Source organism: Oryctolagus cuniculus, chromosome 16, assembly GCF_051225735.1.
Source record: "Oryctolagus cuniculus isolate XC-2025 breed Fujian yellow rabbit chromosome 16, ASM5122573v1, whole genome shotgun sequence".
Lineage (NCBI taxonomy): Eukaryota > Metazoa > Chordata > Mammalia > Lagomorpha > Leporidae > Oryctolagus > Oryctolagus cuniculus.
In genome coordinates, this window is record NC_142882.1 from 54,856,581 (window position 1) to 54,881,963 (window position 25,383).

A 25,383-nucleotide genomic window follows, 5' to 3' on the forward strand; every position below is an offset into this window, starting at 1 on the left:
AATATGTAACCGGGTTCTGTTTGTAACCACGACCTTGAATAGTAACAGACTCCACCGGGTGAGCAGTGAGAGAGTGAAGAAATCACAGGAGAAGTGGAAACCTTAGAACCCAGAGAAAGCCTGAACTGCAAACATTTTTGAAACAATCAAAAGGAAGCTGCGCTGTGAACTGACATCAGGGTTTGCGCGGTGATAGCGATCAGAAAACCCCACATACACAGACTTCACCCGTAAATGGTGCCAAAGTGATTTTTCTATGATACTCTAGTACTTTATGTGACTATCTGTAATTAAATTATGGTAAAAGAATCAGCTTAAAATAAAGCATTCAGAACAACTGCTGGACTACACAACATTCTTTTTCATAAGAGAAAGCGTCGCAGGCAGCAAAGTGGCAAAAACAGACCGGAGTGAGCTGTGGTTAAGTGTAAATCCTGTAGCAATGAAGCCATTTGTATTATCCTTACTTCTTTGAATAAATTCAGATGACAGCCCTATTTCATTTCTTCATTCGGTTTGGAGGCCAGATGGCATTAGAATCATTTACTTCACCTTGTTGTGCCTAATTACTACAATCAACACACTATTTTCCAAATTAATCATAACAAAGTAATTTCATTAGTAACACAGCAGGCTGTTGAATTATTAGCATCATAACAGTTTGCAAACAATTAAACTTTATTTGAACCTTAAAAATTTGCAGAGTGGAACATTATTGTAAGATCTAATGGCAATAGAGTACAAATTCAGAACCGAGCAAATAATCAAGCAAAATGCTATATAAAATATGACTCACAATCACCTTTGAAAAAAATTAGCTCTCTAACTGTTCATAGGAAAACAAATAAAAGCTAAGCAAACATAATGAGAACATAGCAATTAGCATATTTTCTAACAAGCCGCGTTGTTTGAATTCACATTAATGACATGATTATGATGGAGCAGAGTATGTGATACGTTGTCAAGGGTGCAAAGAAAACTTTCCCTGTTAGTGTACAACTGATTTCACCAGAGGACAACAATGGAGCCATGAATCCAAAGCGATGACTATTCTGCAGTTTGTAATCTTTTGTTTCCTTTGGGGCACCTCCCACCTGGCCTCAAGTTTAAGAAGGAACAAAGGCCAGCAGAGCTCTGGACAGAAGTAGCACCTGGTTTCTGGCCTGGCACTGCTCAGAGCTTGGCTGCCCTGCAATCGCTGGGCATCAGTTGGCTAAGGACTCCCTCTCCTGGATTCATGGCAGAAATCTAAATGCTTTAAAGCCCGGGCGAGGCGGAGTCTGGGCGGGGGAGGGGCTGCCAAGTGATTTTGTGTGCGATGCAAAGCTGCTGCCATCTACTGGCCTGGCGCTAAAAACCTCCAGACCCGGAAGCAGGGACAGGGTGTCTCCCAGCAAAGCTCCATCCACGGTGGCAGCCAACAAGTGCCCTTTCTTTTCCACCCTAGATGATTTCAACGTATTTCAGTGGCATCCTAGTAGGAAACGGTTCAAGACTGCGTGTACGCATTTCGGAAAGCTCTAAGTGGACAATGTTTATGTACAGAAATGAGTTTTCTCCCCATCTTTTAAGATTTTTTTTTTTTTACATTTGAAATTAATCCTGAGATTAAGCAGGGAGGGGGTAGTAATGGTAAAATGGACACTCTGAACAACTGCTTGTAAACAGTTTTACATAAACACTGGAGGTTTAAAATACTGGCAGCTCATGTACATGGCTAGAGCCTTTAGGAAGCAGAGATCTAAAAAGTTCAGCCAGGTCAGCACCTGCGCAGTCGCGGTTGGCCACTAGGAGAGGAAGTCTAGTGCAAATGGCTATGCAGCCAGCAGTGCATCTGGAGTGTGTGGGCCCCGGTGGTCCCACACAGGCGCTTACAACACCTCTGCTGGCAAACACACCTGAGAAGGCGATGCCACGCTGCTGCAAGGCTTGCTCAGGCGGCACAGCCCTGTGGGCAACTCAAACGTCCGGCTGCCACTCACCTGCTGGCACATGTGACCACTGTGCTTTCCACACCCTCCTCTCTGCCTGCTGTCACCTCTCAGTGCCCTGGGAAGTACACAGCAGACTCAGATCTGCTGTGTCGCGATAGGACTGGAACAGCAGAGCAGTAGGAAGGCAGGGGAAGCGAGGGCTTGCTGATGCCTTCTTTGAGAATTGAGATTCTTTCTACCATAATGCTAGCGGTAGAGCAGTGTCTTACAGATTTTTTGTTTCATTAAGTTAAACAGAACTACAGTAGAAAATGCTGGCAAGCTCATCAGCCAGCCAGGATAAGTTACTGGTAAAGGACTATATAAACCACGGCTCTGCCTTGCACTTGTGTTGCAGGTAACAGCACGACGACACTCTATGATTTTTTTTTCTTTCTTGCAGTTCTATTTAATAGGACGTAAATTTACCAATCTGTAAAACTGCTTTCATGAAATCATGTAACCATTTTGTGAAAAACAAAAACTAAGCAAAAGTCAGCTACAGAATTTCAACATTGTTACATCCTTTGGCATCTATCAAAAGCTTTCATGATCTAGGCAATTAAAAATTCTGTGAAATTACATATTACACTCTAAGGCATAACTGATGTCCAATGATTAAGGAGATTACAGCTTACAGCAGAAGCAGCAGTGACTCCAACGTATGTATGAAACGCAATGAATTCCTCACACAAATCAAATGGGTAGATAAAAACTGTAATTACTTCCTTGCGAAAGAGCAACAAGTACAACTTTACTGCTTGCATCTAATTTACATTAATCCCCCCTCATTTAGTTTCACATCAGGGAAATATTTTAATGAACAACTGCATAAAATTTAACAAAGTCTAGGAATGTTCACCAAACAGAAAGGTTCTGAGAAGTCCCCCAGGCAATCGGCAATGCTCTGATTCCAAGGTACCTGCAGACAAGCCCACGATTCTTCCTTTTCTGTGGGCAGAAACAGAAAGTTGCATTTCAATTTTTTTTTATCAGTTAAAATGTTGGTTTTTCCTGCTTAGGAAAAAAATTACACTTTTAGCCAAGGCAAAAAAATATTTGTTCAACATTTTGTCAATTCAGCTTCTCAGAAAGGCCATAAAAGTGGTATTTTACTACAGAGGAAGAGGTTTGGAAAAACAGCCGCTAATTATGAAAAGACATTTCTCTGAATAATCTATTCATTTCCAAAGGACGTTCTGTGAAGTCATTTTAAAAATTAAAGATCAAGCAAAACAAAAAAAGATTTGGGGACATAATCTTTGTATTATCAAAAAACTACAGACTTAAAAAGGCAAAGCATCATAACACAGAGAACATATGAGCTATTACAGAATATTGGATTAAAATGTACTTACCCAGGACTCTCAGATATCATACATCTCCATTATGTAGGCTTTCGGCACCAAGCCAATGGCTCCCTTCATTTCTCCTACCCACCAGCCATATCTATTGTATTCCTAATTGGAAACAATATGCAGTGTTAACCTTTAGACAGGTGTGAGTACAATGTCGTTTATATGCAACTTCTCAGAAATGTTATTTCTTTTTATAAAGTTACAAGAGCATGAGCTGCAAATGAAAACATTTTCATCTTTTTTGTTTCTGGACACTTTAAAAATGCCGTTAAGCAAAGATTTAAATTAACGTATAACACAAAGCCTGTTTATTACTAGGCGGAGAAAGCAGAAATGGTCACTCACGATTCAAACCTGGGAAATGAAACCACCTCAGGAAGCGGGTGCGCTGTGCTCCCACGCCCTAAAGCCTGGGGACACTTTTCCAGGGGCTGCCACCAGTGCTTATGCCACCAGGTGAAAGCCAGGACTTAGGACAATGCATTTGCCTTCAAGAAGCTTACCTTCTACCAAGGATAAGGTTTCTTTTCCACAACAGACTACTTAATTCCTAGTGAGGCTCACGTGACCTATGCTGATTTCAAATGCAGAGATATACCCCTTCCTAAGAAAATCTAATAGACACATTTTAAACAGATAAATTGTTAGAGAATAAGTAAAATACAAACAATTGCTTTACAACCTAATTCCCAAGTGGATTCCTCTAAAATAACAACCCTAAGACACTCCTTGTTTCTTTCATCTCTGGCAAACAATTTTAGACAAAGACTGGACGAGAGAGGCTGAAAGACGGCCTTAGACGCACCCTGACAGTGGACGATCGACAAGAAGTAAAAGTAGCTCAAGTTAGGGCGGCCAAATATTACATCTAGCTGTAAAAAAAGAGTGATCGATGAGCTCCTTCTGAATTTACTGTGCGACCTGAGACAAACAGACCCGAGCCCCCTTGTCTCCTGCTCCCCTCAACTGACAGCTACACCACTGCTTGAGGCAGTGCGAATGTTCCCGAACCGGTCTCCTGTGTCTGCCAGACTGACTAATGGGCTTGTATCTCAAATGTATTTATGTGGAGTGAGATACAAACAAAGTAAAACGAATTACAAGTTTCAAGAACAATACCTTCCAAAAAGCAATACTCTGCACAGGCATTGCAGGACCCAAATTTAATTTTTCATATAAGATAAATTTTTAAAATCAATCCCCAGAGTAATTCAATAGGTTATGATTTTTCCAACATCTGAGTCCTAGATAGACGTGCATATGCATATTGAGTTATATTCAGGGAGGAAAATGTGCATACCAGTACAGCCTTAACATTTGTATTGATTAGTACGCTATGCAATTCTTCAATACCAATATCAGTGCTGCAACATTAGCACGTATTGATATGTAGTCTATCAACAGAGAGATTATAGGATAAAGTCTATCGGTGGCTTTTCTTAAACAGTGGGCAGTGTCAGGATTAGGTTTATTGGAAGAACAAAGTGGAGGGAAGAGGAGGAAATGAGGCTAACACTGCCTCTCTCCTCTGGCTTCTGGGTCAGTGGACTTCAGCCTTTAAGGTCACAAATTCAGTGACGGTGAGAACTTAGTGGACAGCATGAAGCCAGGAGAACGGGCTGAGGCCCAGAGCTCAGTGGCCACGACTGTACTCGAAGACGGCCACAGTCCTCCAAAGCAAATACTCTGCAAGCTAGGATTAGCAACCATTACATCCTAATAGGTACCTAATAAAACTGCCCTTTTCAATTCTTAAGGCAATGAGTACAATTAGAGCTCAATACTTAATAAAACAAATGCACTTAACCTTCCACAGGCCAGAACAGAGTTAACTGGGTAAATGTGAGGGTGGAAGCTCCTTCCCGCTGCCAATCTGAGAAGTGAAGAACTGGTCCCTCTCCCCTCCCCACGGCAGACACAGAAAATAGGCAGCGGCAGGACATACCGGGGGCTCAACCTGCTCCCCGAGACGGGCCTCCCTCTGGGGGTCGGTGCTGAGATCACGGCGAGCTGGCAAGTTCCTACGACTTGATGACGTTCTACTGCGGTTAACATCTTCTACTGCCAATAAAGGGCTTGTTCCCAGTTCTCAGACGCTCACTCACAGTGAAGGGATCGCTTTCTAACAAGTCACAGGTACAAAGGCCAGCTGGTGACTTCCCACTGGAAGCGCGCACTACAACGGACCGGTCAGAGTCGCTAACAGAAAGCACAGGGACACACAGCAGGAAGAGGCTTAGCCAGCTGCTAACAAATCCCTTAGAAGCAGCATTCCAGGGAGAGGGAAAAAGTTCTAGACTAAAATTGTCTTAAATGCTTCACTTAATTTACAATAATTGAAAAACATATGAAATACACACCTCATAAAAGTACTCTACCATATCACAGATTTAAATCAGAAAAAGGTGAGAATAAAAGCAAGAATACTTATTCCTTTACACTCATAGAGAATGCCACATAATACTCCTGTGTGGAATTAAGAGATAAGATAAAATATAGGGAGGTAAAAATCGAGGAGGCAAATTTATGGATTTACACAGCAGCCATTAGACTCTGTCGACAGGACTGCAAACACAGGGGCTTTTACTTTTATCATTACCGTCCTCTGTACGAGCCTCCTGAGCAACATGAATCCCAATTAAACCATTTGCAGCCTATAAATTGGAATGAAAATGCTTCTTGGAGTACAGTGCTCTCAACTTGGGCCTGAAGATTCAGCAGCTCACAAGTTTTCCTTCCGAGGAAGAAAATCAGCCTGCCGCAGCCTTTCCTCTCGGCTGCTCCAAACAAATGAGATTATGAATGACAGCTGACTCGCAGCGGGAAATAACAGGATCGATCCACAGTTGTGCTACGGACCACACACTCACTGTTGTACGGGTCTACAAAGTCACAGGTGGAGCCTTAGGACGAAAAGAAAAAAAGAAACTCCCAAGCTTCATCTTGCTGATAAACAGAAAGCAAAGAGACAAACCGTACAAGGATGCCATCTACAGCCCCGAGGGGTCAGGAAGCACCACGTCATCTTTACGGCCCACGAGACTGCAGGTGGAAGGGGCTCTGACATCTGGTATCCTTCCCCTACTCGGCTCTCGCCATCCGCGGAAATGCTAACACCGGCAAGTGACTGTACTTCAGGAGGACTGATAAAATAATGAAGAGTCCTTTAATCTACAGGAAACCATTCTAGTCAATTTATAAGAAATATTGCATCCCTTTGTAGGACGTGTAATTATTTTCTATTAATCATGTGCTATAAAGCTACATTATGCGGTTATTCTGTTATCACTAGACAGCGGCCTGCAGTCAGCTTCTGACAATGCCAGGTAATTACTGACACAAAGCTGCTTTCTCCTCCAGCGGTAATGCTATCAAGATCCAGAGGTGTAGTGATGCTTATTGTATAAAAATAGTACTCAAAGGAAATTCAATATCTGTAAAATGGATAGCTCCAAGGCAAAATATAATGTGACAGTCAAAGAAGCAAAAAAAAAAAAAATCAGGCAAAGTTGCCTGATCATGCAGGAAAATAGGTCGCACTGAATGCTTGTGATCTAACGCCTGTGTTCTCAATTTTCATACCATTAAAACAGCTTTTATTTGTTTTACTGATAGTCAAAATTTCAATCCAAAATAATCTTCATTGAGCAGTAAACTAAAGTGATTGTGCAATAAGGCAGGAAAAAGGACTGGTTTTGATCAAGTGAAACAGAGACTTCATCCCACACAACAGTACACATGTGTCCACGTTTACTCATTAGCTAAATCTTCTCTCCCTGCACTTGTGTTAAGGCCCCAGCATTGACTTCCGCCCGTTTCGGTACCATGGTGCTCATTGTTCAGGTACATTAATTCACTTTCTGCCAACCATATGGTCAAAGAAGGCTGCTCTAATGGAAACCTGAAACACTAATAAGATTCTGTGATGTACGAGCCCTTTCAAAATCAGCCACTGGAATGTGTGAAAGCAACAGGTGTCAGACATGGTGAGACTGCATGTCCTCTCTCGCACATATGAGGGTGCGGAAAATGCATAGTATGAAAAAACAACGCATGGATTGGAAAAATTGTTGGCACTAAGATGAACTTAGCTTTTAATCCCATTTCCCCACAAACTTCTTACCCTTGTGTATCTGTGCTTCAAAACATACTAGAGCCCTGTGTTAAAATGAAAGTGATTCTGTTTATAAAACATGGCAAGCTTCTGAATGAATGAGCTTCACCACTGTTTTCCAAGTAGCCCCTGTGATATTTCCAAATTACCCATAAATATTACAGTCATAAGGAAACGACACATTTAAAATACATATTTTTTTCAAGGCCAACTCTTCAGCCTCCTCGTTTTTATTACCTCTGGTTAGCAACTTTGTATGAATCTTTTTAATTTCCCATATATCTATCATTTTAAAAACTCTCTTAAAATGCACAACAGGCTTTAAAGGGGGTGGGGGTGCTGTGGCACAGCAAGTTAAACTGCTGCCCAAGAAACCAGCATTCCAAATGAACGCCAGTTCGAGTCCCGGCTGCTCCCCTCTGATCCAGCTCCCTGCTAATGCGCCTGGGAAGGCAGTGGAAGACAGCCCAAGTTCTTGCTCTGCCACCCACATGGGAAATCGGGGTGGGGTTCCAGATTCCTGACCCAGCCCCTGGATGTTGTGGCCATCTGGGGAGTGACCCTGTGGATGGAAGGTCTCTGTGTCCCCCCTTTCTCAAATAAGTAAAAATAAGTAAAACAACCTTTAAAAAAAAGCACATTGCAAATTTGAAAACCTGAGTGTCTTCCTTTTACTATCTACATGTAAAGTGCTTGAATCTAGTTTCCTAACCTGGAAAACATTAGCACAATCTCTAAGGTCCTCCATGATGGCTGAACACCACCATTTAGAAACCCACTTGAAGACACTAAGTTTCCTAGTGGCTTCTGAAAAGCAACTTCATTTATAATTTACCATGCACATGGGATGCTCAGTCCCTCTAACTGAGAGGATCACTATTTATCCCACTTTGTCCTGTGAGCTCCATCTTTAAAGGAAGGAGATAAAGAATCAGTAAGAATTTAACTTTCAGAGCACATTTCAGTTTATAGCTCAGATCCAAGACACATTTAATTCACATTTCTACACCGTCAAGTTATGAAAACAAACAGTAAAAACTGATATTCACACTTAGATTCGTAGTTAAATGTTACGCAACAGAGATTCATGTTGCTCACCCACACCACTCAATTCCAGCTGTCGCCACTCTGATTCAACCCTTCAAAACCTTGCCTTGGATCACTGCATTATCAGCTCTGCCTCCCTGTTGTTCCCAGAAATCATGATCATCGGTTTACCCTGCTGCCCATGAACTTCAACCAGCACCCTACTGCATTAACCTACAAATGCTGCTCAGCTGGTTCCCACCCTCTAGCAAACCCGCCCAGCACTGCCTTCCTTGGCCAGCAGACCCAGGCTCTGCATCACCCTCAGGCTGCCCTGTGCAGGTGCTCTCTTCCCACCAAGTTCTCCCACCCTCAGCCAAAGCCCACTCAACACTTAGGACCCGACTCCAGTCACTCAGTTGTTGCAAGTTGTTCTGCTGCACCTCTCATGTCAAGCTCAGCATTTATTCCTCAGTGAATCATACTCCTTCTACTAAAATAAAATGCAAAATTAAATGAAGGCCTTGCACTGAATCTGTAGGCCTCACAGGGCAGGATGTGTATAAGGTATTCAATAGGGCCTAGCACTGTGATGCAGTGGGTTAAAGCCCTGGTCTGCAGCATTGGCATCCCATGTGGGCACCAGTTCAAATCCCAGCTGCTCCACTTCCGATCCAGCTCTCTGCTACGGCCTGGGAAAGCAGTGGAAGATGGCCCAGGGCCTTGGGCCCCTGCACCCATACGGGAGACCTGGAAGAAGCTCCTGGCTTCGGATCAGCGAAGGTCCAGCCATTGAGGCCATCTGGGGAGTGAACCAGTGGATGGAAGACCCCTCTCTTTCTCTCTCTCTCTGTGTCTCTAATTCTCTGTAACTCTATATTTCAAAATAAAGCTTTAAAAAAAAGGTATTCAATAAATAGGTACTGAATGGTGAGCAGACTCAATTTTCCATTCAGCTGATACCCTAGTTAACTATCCTAAATGTTTTCTTAAGAAATGTAATTTCAAAAGGAATATCTTTTCCTCTGTGTATGGTAGGTATGTTTAAAGAACATTTAGTAATGGGCTGGCATTGTGGCATAGCAGGTTAAGCTGCCACCTGCAACACCAGCATCCTACATGGGCACCAGTTCGAGTTCTGGCTGCTCCACTTCCAATTCAGCTCCCTGCTAATGCACCTGGGCAAAGCAGCAGTGTTTGGGCTCCCACACCCATGTAGGAGACCTGAATGAAGGTCCTGACTGCTGGCTTCAGCCTGGCCCAGCCCCAGCTGTTGCAGCCATTTGGGTGCATTCTCACACTAACTCTGCTGGTGTTTCAGTTCCCTCCTGTTGTTCTTAAGGATCTGTCTTCTCCTAAGAACCACAGTCTCACCCCAGCTCTGCTGCTAACTAAGGATGTGACCTTGGCCAAACCCCAAGTTCTTCAGGAATGATTTTCTTTGTAGTTCTCCTTGAGATTCCACAATTATCCAGCCACATATTTAATGTAAATTGGTACGTCTAATTACTACACAGTTGGGCCATCACAGAATTACCGTTATAAAATCTTTTGCTGTAATTACTATCAACATTGTTTTATTGAGGCCCTTACCTGCCACTACTACACTTGTTATATAAAGTTGTTGAGGTCAGATACCAGTGCAGGTTCTAGAAATTCAAGTGAGAATTGTTTTTTTTTAAGTAACCAGTGCTAAGAAAAGTCAAGATTCCTCCTTTATGATTAAAATGAATTATTAGCTCTCTGTCTCTCTCTTTTGGTTTGGCTGCTAAGAAGGTCAGGGCCAAGGTGAGAATTAACTGCAGAAACTTCCCTGTCTTTTAAAGTCTCCTTAGGAGTAGGCTTTTATGATGAGCCTCAACTTCTTTACCTGTACATTTGTTATTTTAAGAAGTCAGGATTGGTTCCTGTTTTTAACTATATTTTGATAAACACATATTAAGCATCTATCTGTCACAAAGTTTAGTAGTAGGAGTACAAGAATGCTTAAGACACAGTGTTGACCTCAAAGAGTTCTGAGAAGTAGAGGAAAATGCAGATAACCACAATATTGAATGTTGGATGAGAGTGAGTCTTAGTCCAGTTTGTGTTGTAACTTTTTTTCTCAATTAAGTACCCAGAATACTTGATGCTGGGCACTTTTCATACAAAACAGGTTTGTGTAACTCACATCTTTGGAGCCACAAAGTCCAAGAGTTGGCAGGCAGGGAGGGCTCCCTGGCAGCACCGCAGCCCCGTGACGAGTGGGAAGGGTGACGGCCATGTACAGAAGGAGCCAAACACATGGGGTGGCCTCCCTTTAAAATGAGCCCCTCTCAAGAGAACTCTTACTCTGCAAAACCAGTTTTAATGCCTCCCAAAGCTCCCAAGCTTCCAGCACAAGACCCTTTGTGGGACACATTTAAACCACAGCAGATGAGAAAAGAAATTGATAGGAAGGAGTAATATGTGGCATGTGTGAAGACCTGGGGAGATCAAAGGACGTGCTGGATTCAAGAAAGACCAAGCAGCTGAAACTACAGCGACGAAAAGGTACAGGAGGAGGACAAGGGGAAAGTGCGTGAGATGAGGTAGGAAGCCTGGGCAGCAAAGCTCAGGCTGGTTTGGTTTCCCACGGGTTTCCCTGGCTGCCTACTCTCCTCCAAGGTCAGGGAGGGTGGGATACAACCACCTACCCGTTGCCATCACATGGCCATTCTTCTTGATTTTTTGCCTAAACCCATAGAAAAAAATTGGCACTTATGTTGTTCAATCAATGAGCCCCATCCACACATTGAAGTTCCGGTTCAATTTCTATTTCCGTATGAAATGTTCCTTAACTGGCCCAGGTGTTGCTGATCTCTCTTTTGGCTTTCTGCAGCACCACATCTGTAGCCTGCCCTGGGGTATGTTCTCATTTTCTACCTCACGGGGTTAGGTTTCTCTACGGCTCAACGGCAGGAGCCTTGAACGAAGCCCGTTGGCAGATCCTTGGAATCCTGCTCCCAACAGTGCTTTGCATGACAAGTGTTCATCAAATATTTGTATTTGTTGATTAGAAAATGTAATAATTTTGATCATTTATAAAATATTTTCTTCAATTTTTTTATTTGATAGGGAGAGACAGACAAAGACAGAGAAATCTCCCATCTGCTGGTTTATTCTCCAAATGCCCATAAGAACCAGAACTAAGTCAGGCCAAAGCCAGGAGCTGGGAATTCAATCCAGGTCTCCCCCATGGCAGGCGGGGAACCCAATTATGTGAGCCATGACCACTGTCTCCCAAGGTCTGCATCAGCCAGGGGCAGGAGGCAGGAGCTGGAGACAGGAATGAAAACCAGGTTCTCCAAAATGAGATGCCAGTGTCTTAACTGCTAGGCTACTTCAAGGTTTAACTTTGCTTCTGGCAATCACCTGATTGTTCTAGGTTGAACTGAACCACATAGGTCCTGTAGTCTGGCTTCTCCGCAATGCAGCCGCTCTGATGCTAACTGTGGGCTTATTCTCCACTTCTCCAGACATGGCAGGGGCTGAGCTGCCAGCCTGCCTCCCGTGATAACCCTCCCCTTTCATCTGCCAATACTGTTCTGGAACGCATCCTGCACTGCACATAATAGGAGACAGGGAAGCAGGGGAACATGCAATGTGAAGAGGTTACAGAGGAGCCCCATAAGTGGAGCCAGCAGGGTTTCTGGCATGGCGCTCTGTCCCTAAGCTGCATTTCACTACTACGGAGAGGTGGGTTGGTACTAAGTAAGAGGTCGGCCTGGTTAAGGCTTCCCCTGTACCTGCACCTACAATATCCATACTGACAGCACAGACACTAAATGCTGTCAGACACAAACAAATGCAATCCCAAGGGCCAGTACTCTTCCCCAAAGGCCATAACACAGGATAAGACTTTGGAAGTAGCTCCGGGTCGGCACTGCAAGTCTCATATTGAGATGTCCTAGTTACTCCTCAGCAGTTGGCCATGCTATTTGTGGCATGATGGGTCATATGGTCACAGATGAAAAACTAAGATAGCTAAAAGGTAACTCCTTCCCTCTGCCAGTGGAGCTCAGCAAGACTTTCAATAGGTCTGATAAAAAAAAAAAAAAGAAAGAAAGAAAGAAAGAAAAGAAAAGCCAAAGAAACTGAACCCTTATATTCTCAAGAGGAGAAGCAAATGGTCAATGACAGTCACACAATCCACCAATCACTGGAAAAATCAATCAGATATAAAAAGGAGTACTGCATGGAATGCCAACCAAAACATGCCAAGCAGTGTGCTTTTCTTGTATATTAGTGAACACTGTCCTAACCTTCATTTCCTGGTTTTGAAAACAAACAAAAAATTCTCAAGAGGCCTGAAAAGCGTTACATACACCCTACACTAGGGAAAGTATCCTACAATGCTTAATTCTCTTATTTTTTTTTAACAATCATACACAGTAATATGACTCTTGCCTGCTGAAGTATAGCTTGTCTGTTATCAAATCTCTAAAAATAATTTATTGCTTTAAAAGTAAGGAGAAGAATGTGGTTAGCAATTTACTGATAAGGACAGATTGAAAGATAAACTAGCAGGGGACGTGAATCCAGCAGAGCAAGGCAAAATAACATCACCAAAGAGGAATGCAGGGCCATGGGATACGCCTATGCTGTACAAGCTGGATTCTTCCACTGAATTTATAACATTTTACAAACATGGTTCTAGGACACCACCATTAACTACAACAGTATGCTCAGGTTTTAGGTGGTAATAAAAGTGAAATGCACACTAGTAAAAGAATTTAGCATGATTTTAAAGCAGCTGATTCCTAACACAAATTAATTAATTCATTAATAAAAGGTTCCTCAAATATTATATTCTCCCTACCAAATGAACCTAAAACAAAGCCTTGTGTATCAGAGTTAATTCACTAACAATGCAGCTGTCATTAAAATCACAATTCCACTTTCATCCATAGATATAAATATGCTCCACTTTATTTTTTTGTTGGAAAAAAAATTCTAAATCTCCATGAACTATTGAAGTGTTTTATTTTAACACATAAAATAGCAGCAACACTATATAAAAAGAACTGTAAAGCAAAAAGTTACTGGCTTGCCTTTTTAGGCCAGTAGTATTTAGATTTATTATTAGTAAGGTTCAAAGGTCAAAACTAAGAAAATGCCGGACACTTGGAAGGAGGGGCTCACTCAGCCAGGGGTCACATGACAGCTGCTGATTGGAAAATGTTAAAAAAGAAGGGGGAAGGGCTGGGTGTCTGCCCACTCTTCTTTCTATATGGCAACATTTGATTTTTACTGAAAAAGAAAAATAAAGGTTAGGATTTGTATAATTCTCAGAGCGGCCTAAAATATATAAATCACTCCCCAGGTTGACAGGGCACAGCTGAAACCCCACTTAAACTTCCTTATAAAATAAAAAAAGAAGAATGAATTTTAAAATAAGACTCTATTTCTACAGTGATTTTTAATGAACATAGCTTAATCCCTAAACTAGTTAAATGTTTTTTGCCACTACGTTTACAAAAGTAAACACTCCCCATTACAATGCTTGTCATTTTATTTCTTGGATTGTCTAAATATTTACTTATATTGAAAGAATGCATCGTCTTTAAAGCCATTTTGTGTTGCCTTTTTGAAGAGTATTTTCAGAATGGACAGACTTCTGGGAGGTGAGTCAAATCAGTGATGATTCAGCATTTCAAACCTATAAATCGGCTCATTACTAGGAGCAAGCTGTGTTTCTTTAAACCCTTTTAAATGGTTTTATTCTTTAGAAAAGTCACAGCATTAATTTCTTTACAAAGTACACATTTTCTATGTCTTCACAAATATTATGTTAGATTCCTTAAAATGTATTCTTCCTTATGTATGCAATTCTACATTTGATTCAGAATGATGAGCAAAATTTTTCATGATTAATGCTAACACTTTATTGACATGAGATGGGAAAGTAATAGCCCATAGCTAGATTTAAAGTTGAATTTATGGCACCATTCTGATTGGGCACATTAGCTGCAATTACCTGCACCACTCATTCTGAGCCACTAGATGGTGTAAAAAAATAAATTAAAACAGAAACATTCATCCCATCAGCACAAAAAATCTAAATATGACTCTGAGAAAAATTAAACAAATTTCTAGGCACATAACAGTGCTAGTGATCTCTAGTCCTTAGCATTGGCCCTACCTGGATCTAGACAGAGCACCTTTTGGGTAATATTTTAAAATTTTCTTTTACTAAAGCCTTGAGTGCTTAATTTGCAGTAATACCAAGCATTCAAAATTGCAATCATCATTCATATATTAGATGAATTTATGATATTAACTTATGGTCTGTGTTTGCCAAAGATTTTGAGAAAAGAGGAAGATGAAGCCAATATAAGATGATTAGAGTCTTCAGAGATTCTCATGCCAGCTTGTCCAAAGCAAGGTGAAGTAGAGTCTCCACAGACACAGCGGCAAGACAACTATTTCCTAACAACCAAGCAATAGCCCAGAGTGTGTCCAAATCTCTGAGAACTGTCTGTTCATCCTCGCCAGATCTGCCCCGATGACTGCTCTAGGTCCACCACTGGGCAACAGCGTATTTCATCACTAAGCCAATGGTGACCATGTGCTGGCCTATGAGGCCTGCTTTAAAACAAGCCCCAGCTGACATATCCATCTCTAGAGAGTCCCTAATGAAGTGATGGTAGTGGTGGAACACCAGGCCTTGTGGAAGGCTGAAAGGGGAAGTATTTTTGGTTGGTTATCTCCCAAATAATAGCATTTAAAAAGCTGAGATGCGAGTGCATGCATCCAGTGAACCGATTCTATGGTCAGGCTTCACAGATAAAATTACAGCCTCCAGAAAAGAGATTTGGGGCAGGCAGGCGAGGGAGCTGCTCCTCCAGAATCCCAGTAGTAGGAGTCACACCTACAATTATACTTGCTTAAAGTATTTTTTAAACTTATTATTTCATCTTATTTGAAAAGCAGGGAGACAGAGAGAAAGAGAAATTGTCCATCTTATGGTTCATTTCCCAGATGCCCACAACAGCCAGGGCTGGGCCAGCCTGAAACCAATAGCCAGGAAATCACTCTGTGTCTCCCAAGTGGGTAGCAGGGGCTGAAGTACTTGAGCCATCACTGCTGCCTACTGGGGTTTACATTAGCAGGAAGCTACAGTCAGAAGTGGTGGTGGGATGCCCCCCAGGCGCTCTGATGTGGGACGAGAGCTTCCCAAGCAGTGTCTCAGCTGCTGCCCTAAGTGTCCACCCCAATCATGCTTTGAATGTCACGTGAGCGGAAGATGGCTTTCCGAGGCAACGGCAGCCACGCCTGTGGGAATGTGGCCATTTCCACAGCCCAGTGACGTGGCTGGTGGCTCCACCCCAGCTTTTAGCGACAAAGGCAGCCTGATCCACACAGATGCCCAGAGCTTTCTTGGTTTTGTTTTTGCAAGAAGGGTACAGGGCTACGTGTCCCTGGCCCCCACAATGTGAGACGCTAACTGGGGACCAGTCAGCCCCCTCATTTCACACCCAGTTGCAGTGAAGTAAATTTAGGAATGCGTCCAGGGAAGTTTCTTAACCAGAACTGAAACGAATCACTTTTATTTCCATATTAAGTAACAACAACAACTAAAAGCTGCTGTTTTAACTGAAGACAATTTAATATTCAATAATAGGTTTCATCAGAAGTGGTAATGCAGCCATCTACAGCTTCCAAGAACTCAAAGTATCTTTTTGGAACAACAATGAAAACTAGACTAATGAGCAGAGGGCTAGAGGAATGAGTGACCAGCCTTAGCTCTGAGCATCTTAGCAATGATCATGGTTGGCCACATTTACCTATTAAAGACCTCTTTCTCCTACAATCTGTAATTGCTTATCACTTACTCCTTTTTGGGTCCCTGGTGCCCACAATGGGTCCTGGCACCTGGCGGGTGCTTTAGGGTAGTTTCAAATTACACAGAAAAGAAGGGAAGAGGGGTAGGGGGAAGGGGATAGGGATGGAGGCAGGGAAGGAGGGGCATGAGAAAGGAAACAGAGAGAGAAGCACCGGGAGTGGAGACACCCAGTTCAAGTACTGACTCCAGTACTTTCTTGACCCAAGTCCCTTTATCTTCGCCCATCCTGAAGATCCCTCACTCCAGTGCTCATTTTCTGTGTTATGATTTTGTGTACCAGTCATCTAATGCTAAAATGCATATGTGACCATATTTCCAAATTCCCTTGTGTGTCTAACAAGTCATACTTTCTTTCTAAGAACTCCAAAATGTTTCTCCCACCAAGAAAGCACATTAAATTCCTGGACTTATGATTTTGTCAACATTTTCCTATTCATATTTCAATGTTGTTAAACAAATGTCATTTGCTTCCAAAATAACCTCACAAAATAGACAGAGGGAGATTTCCTTTTTTAAGCAAGGTATGAATCTGTTTTTATTTGACAGATGAGTTAGACAGTGAGAAAAACAGAGAGAAAGGTCTTCCTTCCACTGGTTCACCCCCCAAATGGCTGCCACAGCCGGAGCTACGCCCGATCCGAAGCCAGGAGCCAGGTGCTTCCTCCTGGTCTCCCATGCGGGTGCAGGGCCCAAGCACTTGGGCCATCCTCCACTGCCTTCCCGGGCCACAGCAGAGAGCTGGACTGGAAGAGGAGTAACTGGGACTAGAACCCGGTGCCCATATGGGATGCCTGCGCTGCAGGTGGAGGATTAACCAAGTGAGCCATGGCGCTGGCCCAGGCATGGAAATTAAGAGAGGTCACAGCTGTTATCAGAAGTATAACTACAATAAGAAACTTGCCTTTTAGATTAAATGACAGAAAAACTCTGAATGATGCAGTATCTTCAGATGCACAAACATTTTATATGAATATGTAAAGATGAGTTTACAGCAGTATACTTTGCCATTGTGTTTACAAAAAAAAAAAAAAATTACCCCGACCTGTCTGAATAGAAAAGCATTGCTTTTAAATTGTCGGAACACCCAATGTATTTACATAAAGATGAAACACTTGCTCTATAAACACGGTTTCCAGTAGTGAATGGCAGACAAAATCAGAATAATCACACAGAAGAATAAAAAGGAAGAGGAAAGAAAAACATAATAAATAACCTAATACCTTACAATGTTAACTTTCACATAAGTATATTGTTTCTGGAGAAGGCAGCAGGTGGATGTGAGCCAAGGGCTGAAGTGATAGGTAAACACTGTGAAGCTGAATCCTGTTATCTGATTGTGTTTAAAACTTGATTATAGTTCACTTGACAAAATAATTAATTATTGTGAACTCCCAATTGTTAACCAGGACCTAGAAGAATTCCAACTGGCATCTTTCCCTTGCGCTGTCTACCCAAGAGCATGGAAAGCGAGCTCTGTGTTTCCCTTCTGGGGCGCCGTCTTACCTTGCTGAGAATGTAGATCACATCACCACGCTTGAAGGAGAGCTCGTCCGCAAGAGCTCCCGTGCAGTCCCACAGTCCCTGGTAAAAATTAGCATAGTCAGTGCTTTTATCTCCTAGAAGAGAGAGAGAGAAGGCAGGGAGTTAGGGCCTTCGGAAAGCGGACATTCATTTTCACATGAACCAGCAGAAAGTAAAGGACTACCCAGACCACCAACACACTCAGAACAATTCTGTCCTGCGTCAACAAACATTTTCCTGTGTCCACTCAAGAATCCGATTTCTTACTAACAGCCAGTTCGGACTGTTTTCCAAAAGACCTGCTTGGGAATCTCTTCCCTTTTCTCTGCCTTTCATCTAAAACCTGAATTTGCAACATGCTGTCAATAAGCCAGCACCTCGAAGCTGCTTCCCAGCCTAAGCCCGCGGGCAACACGTTTTGAAGACAAAGTCTGCCCCTCGGTATAATGAGCAATCCTCCTTGGGACAGATGCTGTGAAATAACAGCCATCTCAGAGAACGCGGGAGAACCATCAAGGACCTAATACACAAGAATAAAACAGAATCCAAGGAACCAAATTCACAAAAAATCTCAAACTCAAGAAAGCAGGTTAAAGAAAGTGCTTCATGTAGAAACGATACAGAGAGTCATCACGGCTCCTCTCTTGGGGACGGCTGGACTCAAAGCTTTTCCAAGTTACCTCTAAAGTCTTTGAGCAACTTGGAGATCGCCTGTGCTGAAGCTGCATTTTTCAACAGCTTTTTGTCAGCCCCAGTTTAGGACATTAGGCTCTGAATAAACATGCAACATACACGGAGTTATCAGCTCATCCTTCTAACGGCATAAGCACAATGGATGTGATGTGCTCAAACTGCCATACAGACCATTAACTGATTGATTATTTAGCGCTCTCCGCTCTGTAATACCACAATAAACTGGGTAATAAATGCTTTGTCACTTATACAATGTGCTGAAACACAGCACAGAGTTAAATACACTGGATGCTTTTGTTACCCTGAGAACTGTTTCCTGTTTTTAATTTCATGATAATTGAGTTTTGATGAGTTAACGCAAAAAGAATGCAAGTTATATCAATAAGATGTCCGTGTATTCACCAGCCAAGCAGAACACATCGTGCCGACAGCTTCCATCGCGGGAGTGTCCTGTGCGAGGTCTGAGGGACAGCCGTGGGTGGGGACGCGCGCTGCATCAGGCTGTCCCCTTGGTTTTGTTACAAGGCTCTCGACCAGCAGGCTTCTTGGCAATCCCAACACAACTAATCATAGTAGCACGTCATTGGGGTGTGCATCTTCCTACACACGGCTTGTGATTTACACAGAAGGTTGTTTATCAGAAAATTTACAAATTCTCTTTAATATCTAAAATGTTGGTTAAAGCCAAAACAATGAGAGAGAATCTGAATAACACAGAGTCTGAAAATTCAGGAAGCAGGATGCTACTTTTCAATTATACTTTCGATTATAAACAAGGGCTAGAAAACACACAACCTATCAAAAATCTCCCCATTGGACTTTTTCTCTGGTTTTCAGATGGGGAGAAGGGGGAGGTGGAAAGGAGAAGGGGGCCGCCAGGGAGAGACAGACACTTTCCTTTCCTGTCCACATTGGCACTGAACCCTCAGCAGGACCCACAGGGGCCTGGGATCCCAACCAAGAAGTACAAGGCTTGTGGCCAGCCTTCATGCATATTTTTTTTTTAACCCATAGCATGTATTCTATAAATGGACACTAGGGGGCACTCTGGCAGGCCAGATCATTCTAAACATTGTCAATTTTTTTTTTTTTTTAGGAAAAAAAATCACTTAATAATAAAGTGACTGATTTCCTTTAAAAACCACTTATTTAGACAAATAGAGATTTAGAAGTTGAAACATTCTAGTCAGATTAAATCAACTGCTAAATGGGTCAAATGTTGTGCCCCATGCAGTCCGTCAGTGTCAGTTTAAAAGTCAGGGAATTAGAGCAAAGAGAGGGTGACATCATTTCACATGCAAGGCCCTCCCCCACAGTAACTGGCCAGGAGGTAAAAGGATCTAAATAGCTGCTCCTGTGTGTTCCCCATGCTGCTCAGCCTTAGGCTTGGTCCAAAAGGGTGGGAGAAAGAAAAGTTGAGCTGGAAACTAGAGCAGAGGTTGCAGCTTCGCCATGGGAGCCCCGTGGGTCTTCCCAGCTCCCCAGGGTGCTCTTGCCATTGGCAGGTACTCTCACAGTCGTTTTTCATTCAAAAGGAGAGAAAAAGAAAATAAGGAAGAACAAACCGTGTGGCGGTTTCTAACACATAATCTTTCGCACTTTGGGGTCTCTCTTCCCCTGGATGCACTTGGCGAAACTCCCATTAACACTAATGGGAGTTACAGGAGCACACGAGAAGAGAGGCCCCCACCGTGTGCAAGATGCATCTCTCCCTAGATGTGCATCAGGAGCATTTCATTAAACCTCACTGCTGCGAAGAGGCAACGGAGCTGGCGACTCGGCAACACTGGGAGAGGGATGCATTTTCAACTGTGCTTTCTATAATCTTGTGATGTGGTTACCCGAAGACTAACCTCATTTCTGTGCCCTATACGTGAGCTCTGATACAGAACAATTTATGTCATACAGCTACATTTACATGCAATTCACTATTCATGCGCAACATGCACTATGAGTTACAAAGCAGAAAAATCTCAACTTGGAGGTCTATGCTTTCTAGACTTAGTCTCCTTAGAAAAGTAACATTGAAATTCTTGACCTGAAATCTGGAGCTAAAAATTGGGAACAGTTTTGTTCCTTAGGGAGCAGCAAGCTCCTCTGGTTTGCTTTTTAAATTTTGAGTAGAGTTAAATACACCTCCAAAATCACACACAGATAAAATCTCTAAAGCATAGGAGGTTCACAAAAGTTACATTCACCTACACATGGAAAGATAAGCCATGTGAGATATGTAATTTTTAAATGAGGTAGAGTATGATATCATAAACACACACACTAAGATACAAATTAAGTCTGTTTTTTCTTTATGACATGGACTAATTTTCCTTTTCTATCTACATCATGATCTCTATTTTCAAAACTGCAAAAAAAAATTGCCTTACATTATGCTTTTTGTCCTAAGAGGCTTGAATGATCAAAGAAGACAAGAAAAAAAATAATACATTAGGCAGTCTATAAAGGATGTAAACAATGAACCCACTCCTGTTTTTTAAAAACATACAAAAATAGATCACTGGGCAATGTTAATAGAATTGTTATGCAAGGGTAAAGTAAACATTAAACATTGGAGATAGTCTTGCAAAGAAAGAAGAGATTATAAGAGCATGACAACAGATGAAATATATCATAATCAGATAATGGACACTCTCTCCCTGGGTGTTACAGGTTTAAAAACTATTCTAGAAAAGTAAAGCACATTCTATGATATTTTAAAAAAAAGAGATTCTTTATATATAAGCACATATATACAAATGCAAGATATATAATCTTGGACATGAAGGTACTTGTAAGAAACACAAGATTGATTAATTTTGTTTTGCTTACATATGTTACATTAGAGAAGTCTGTGGTTTTTTTTTTTTTTTTTAGTGAAACCAGTCAATATGAAAAATATAGAACATTCTTGAATAAGGTTAGAAGTTCATGTCATGTGATGCTCAGCAAAATAGCAATACCCTTGTCAACTCACTGCCCTGGGTGGCGAACAAACTTCTAGTCTGTGACAGCCTAGGGAAGAGCAAAGGTCACTGCTATGCAAAAGCATTAAAACTGTTGCTTGAAAAGAATTTCATGTCACTAAAGATAAGAATGATTGCAGTGCTTTATGGTGATTGCATGAAAAGCTACATCTACTTATTGCATTCCTTTGAGGAAAACCAATTTTTTTCCCCCTACCCTCAAAGGCAAAGATTTGGGAGATGGTTATTTTTAAAGGGTTTTTGAAAAATCCAATCGCTTGAAGCCAAAATAGCTGTATCTGTGGAAAAGAATATCTGTAAGTGTCTACTTTTTATAGCCACGTTGAATGTTTAAGGAAAGACAAGAGCGTGCTTCGGGGTGAAGCTTGTGGATGTGTCACCCTACGCAGATGCGCTGAAGCTGGTGCCGAGCACAGCCTTCGAGGCTCCGCGGAGCCGCCGTGTTTTACAGCTGCACTGCACAGGCCCCAAGTGCTAATATCTAATGACTCTGTCCTCGCTTCCTTTCTGAAGAAAGCAAACCCAAACCTTTTGCTCCTGCCTTCCTGTCCAGGTCCGGAATCAGGCCTCTGTTTCCTTTCCACATGTCACAGTAGGAAGGACTCGGGAAAGCCACTTCCTGAACACACACCCCTGTCCCCCCTGGCCCTGACAGCTGGGAAGAGTGATGTATGGACGTATCCGAGAGGGGAAGGTGACCCCAGCAGGACACGGGACGCCATGGCAGACCTTGCCCCAGCTGACACGTGGCTGTGAAGAGGTGTAAAGTCCTGATAAGGAGGCAGCCCTTCTCTTCTTTCTGTGTAAAATAATTGCTGGTTATCAAAACTGACCTCATTCTTGCACTGCAGATAGGCTTTATCTCTTGCTATTTGGAAATAACAACAAGCCAGAAAAGTTGTTCCTATCATGTGATTTCATACACAGCGTGTGCGGTTATTTTTCCAGTCCCAGTCGTAATTAGTACTTGGGGCCAGGTGCCAAGTGGAAATGGATAAGGGGACATCCTTCCCAGCCTCCTGGTCCACAGTGTCCTTTTCCAATTTTTAAGTTGCTGTCACTGGACTCTGGCATTTCTTCCCCAATTCATTTGCTTTCTGTGTTAATCATATGCAATGAAGATATGCATGGCCAACATTTAAACAGGCTGCAGATCAATTAGCGGTCTTAAGTTTATCTGATTTTTATCAAAGACGACAGAGCTGTGGGTCGATTGTCAGAGCCTGTGTCAAGTTGACCTTTTCAGAGATGTCTACATTGCCAGTCCCCTGGGCAACTTGTTGTCCCCTGTTAGGCTCTGAATGGCAGAAGTCTGTTGTGCTCAAGCACAAAGTATACACAGATGTCTATATTACATTCTTATAGGTTTGACAGCAACTGCATGTCGTATCTATAAACTGTCCTGTGGCAGTGACACTTCCTCAATGATGATAAGCTAATTTATGCAAGTAAATCTCCTTTGTGCAGAAATGAAAGCTAATTGAGTCATTACAAAGTAATTCAGGAAGGAATACCTTGTATAAATTGGCTTACTTTATAAATCCTTCTCAAGTGGTTTTCATGCATCCTAAATGGGACTAAGCAGCTACGCGGCCCTAAGGTACCGAGACCACACCAGGCGGCGGAGGGGTGCTGGGTAGGTATCTTTAGAGCGCTGAGAAAGTGGCTTCAGTAAACCCCAACTGGCCTTTCCAGGAAGCCCACTCCCTACCCCCCACCCCCCAAGGTGTTACCTGAACTGGGATGCACACCGTCCTGACTGGGCCTCCTTTGTTCCTCCATTGTCACCTCAGCCGTGTCCTCTTCCTCTTCTGTAAACAAACAAGGTCAATGGCATGCTGGACGGTCCCCTCACGGACAGCAACACAGTACTCACCCCATTCTCAGACCAAAACTACAAGCTCATAACTTGTTTTTCAAATGAAACTTCTTAATCATCCCAATCCTTCTTTAATCATCTAACACGGAAAGACTGCCGCTTATTACAAATGGCGACCTCATCGGTGGAACTGATAAAACTCAAGAAATGTACTAGTGAATGGCATATTTTGCCTAAAATATGTACAGAAACTCATCTAGAAAGATATTAAACCTAGTAAAATAATACCAATATATAGTAAAATTACACCAATATATTACATTAAACTGTGTGGCAAGAATATCATAGGTAAAATCATGGTCTCCAACACATCAACATAGCAAGGAGAAAATATGTGATACAAAATTCAGTTCACTTATAAGTCATTAATTTTTTATTATATATAAATTTTCAATCCTTATTCTACAGATGAATAAATTGAGATGCAAAAAGGTGAAATAATTCCCAAAGTGTGGCGTTCAAACTTGGGTTCCTGATCCGAATGTCCACGTACTTCATCTTACAAATCGTCATTGCCTTACCTACATTCTCTCCACTCTCCCATCCCTTTCCTTCCACAAGTTATGGAAAATATGCATGATAAAACTACACCTGACAAGCTTTAAACAATGCCAATAAGCTATGTAAAGCTCTTTCACACCCCCTAAAATATTATTACATTACCACTTTCCCTACCTTAGGGCTTACATACAACTTATAGATACTTATAGTGGGACATCCATACACATGGCATGCCAAAGAAAAACTGGGCTCAAAAAGAAACATAACTTCAAGAAAAATCCAAAGCTTTCTAGGAGCAAAGGTGTGAAGTTTAGAAGAACCAGGTGCAGCCACACTGACGAGGACTAAAGGATGTGGTGTTGTGAGGAGAGGAGCAGGAAGGATGATGTCCCCAGTTGGGCCAGCTGCTCAAGAGCCAGGAAGGCCTTGTCATGGGCTTTCCTGAGGTTTTCACTGGGTGGCCAGTAACCACAGAGGAAAGGCAGGCCTGGACCCCTGCATAGGAAGGGTCCTCTGATCCCATTGTCTCAGATGGACTGGTGGAGAGACAGATCCCACCCCCCACCCCCCACAAGTCTAAGTCTAGATAAAGGGGAAGGAAACCCTGCAATGCAGGGACAGAGGAAATGGAATGGAAATGGTCAAGAGCAGTGACGGAACTTGAATGGATAAGCTTTGTGCCTGAGATATGGGGCGGGGGCGGGGCAAACAACCAAGGATGGCTCAAGGTTCGAGTTTAGTTGACTGAGAAATGGGCATATCATTACTAATAAAATGATCGCCAAGAGGAGGGAACCCCAGGAGCTGTTTCCACCACGAAACACTTAACATGCTGCTGAGGCAACTCCAGGAAGACATCCAGGGGTCCGGAAGGCCTGCTGGAGGGGGCGGCACTGCAGATGCTTGGGAGCCTCGTGCAGACTCTGAGTGGTGAAAAACCAAAACCAGCATTCAAATCAAGCTGGAGAGTTACTATACTTACACACAGCTAGAAGTAGTTTTAATTTTTGTAACTCAATTTAAACCAAATAATGAAAGCTGCAATATTGGAAGAGCTGGAAACATCTGGTGTTTTATACATGTTGCTGAGTCCAACACTGGCAACTTAATATGGTCCAAACAGTAATTAATTAACACAAGACCTAATAAAAAGTCTAACACTAAGTTCCATCTCCTTAACAATAGTTACCTCACTTATTCCAAACCTCAAGGACTAGTTATCATAAATGGGTTAATGGAGTGTTCTCATATAAATTTTACAGGGAGAAGAAACAACCTATTCATTTTACAGATCATTAGTTATTTAAAAGGTGGATGAGAAAGCTTCCTAACTGTTCCCACCTTCTTTCTCTAGCACCCATTCCTCTGCCAATCTGGTCACAAGTTCAATGCTCAGGAGTAAATGAAAGGAGCTCAGGACACCTGTCCTCAGCGGAAAGCTTACCCCATCAGTGCAGTCAGCACGACTGGGGG

At 42.4% G+C, this 25,383-nt stretch overlaps 1 protein-coding gene across 5 annotated transcripts in view; it reads right to left on the reverse strand.

Moving 5' to 3' along the window:
• Window positions 1-660: 660 nt before the first annotated feature.
• SKAP2 (src kinase associated phosphoprotein 2) overlaps window positions 661-25,383 on the reverse strand; it is a 182,281-nt gene continuing 157,558 nt past the window's right edge. For all 5 annotated transcript variants that reach the window (XM_002713727.6, XM_051853255.3, XM_089315443.1 and 2 more), the window contains 4 exons: window positions 23,264-23,341; window positions 17,842-17,954; window positions 3,332-3,433; window positions 661-2,924 (listed from right to left, as the gene is read on the reverse strand). In XM_002713727.6, the coding sequence (XP_002713773.1) occupies window positions 3,341-3,433; window positions 17,842-17,954; window positions 23,264-23,341 (284 nt within the window). In that variant the 3' untranslated portion in view covers window positions 661-2,924; window positions 3,332-3,340. The remainder of the gene's footprint in view (window positions 2,925-3,331; window positions 3,434-17,841; window positions 17,955-23,263; window positions 23,342-25,383) is intronic.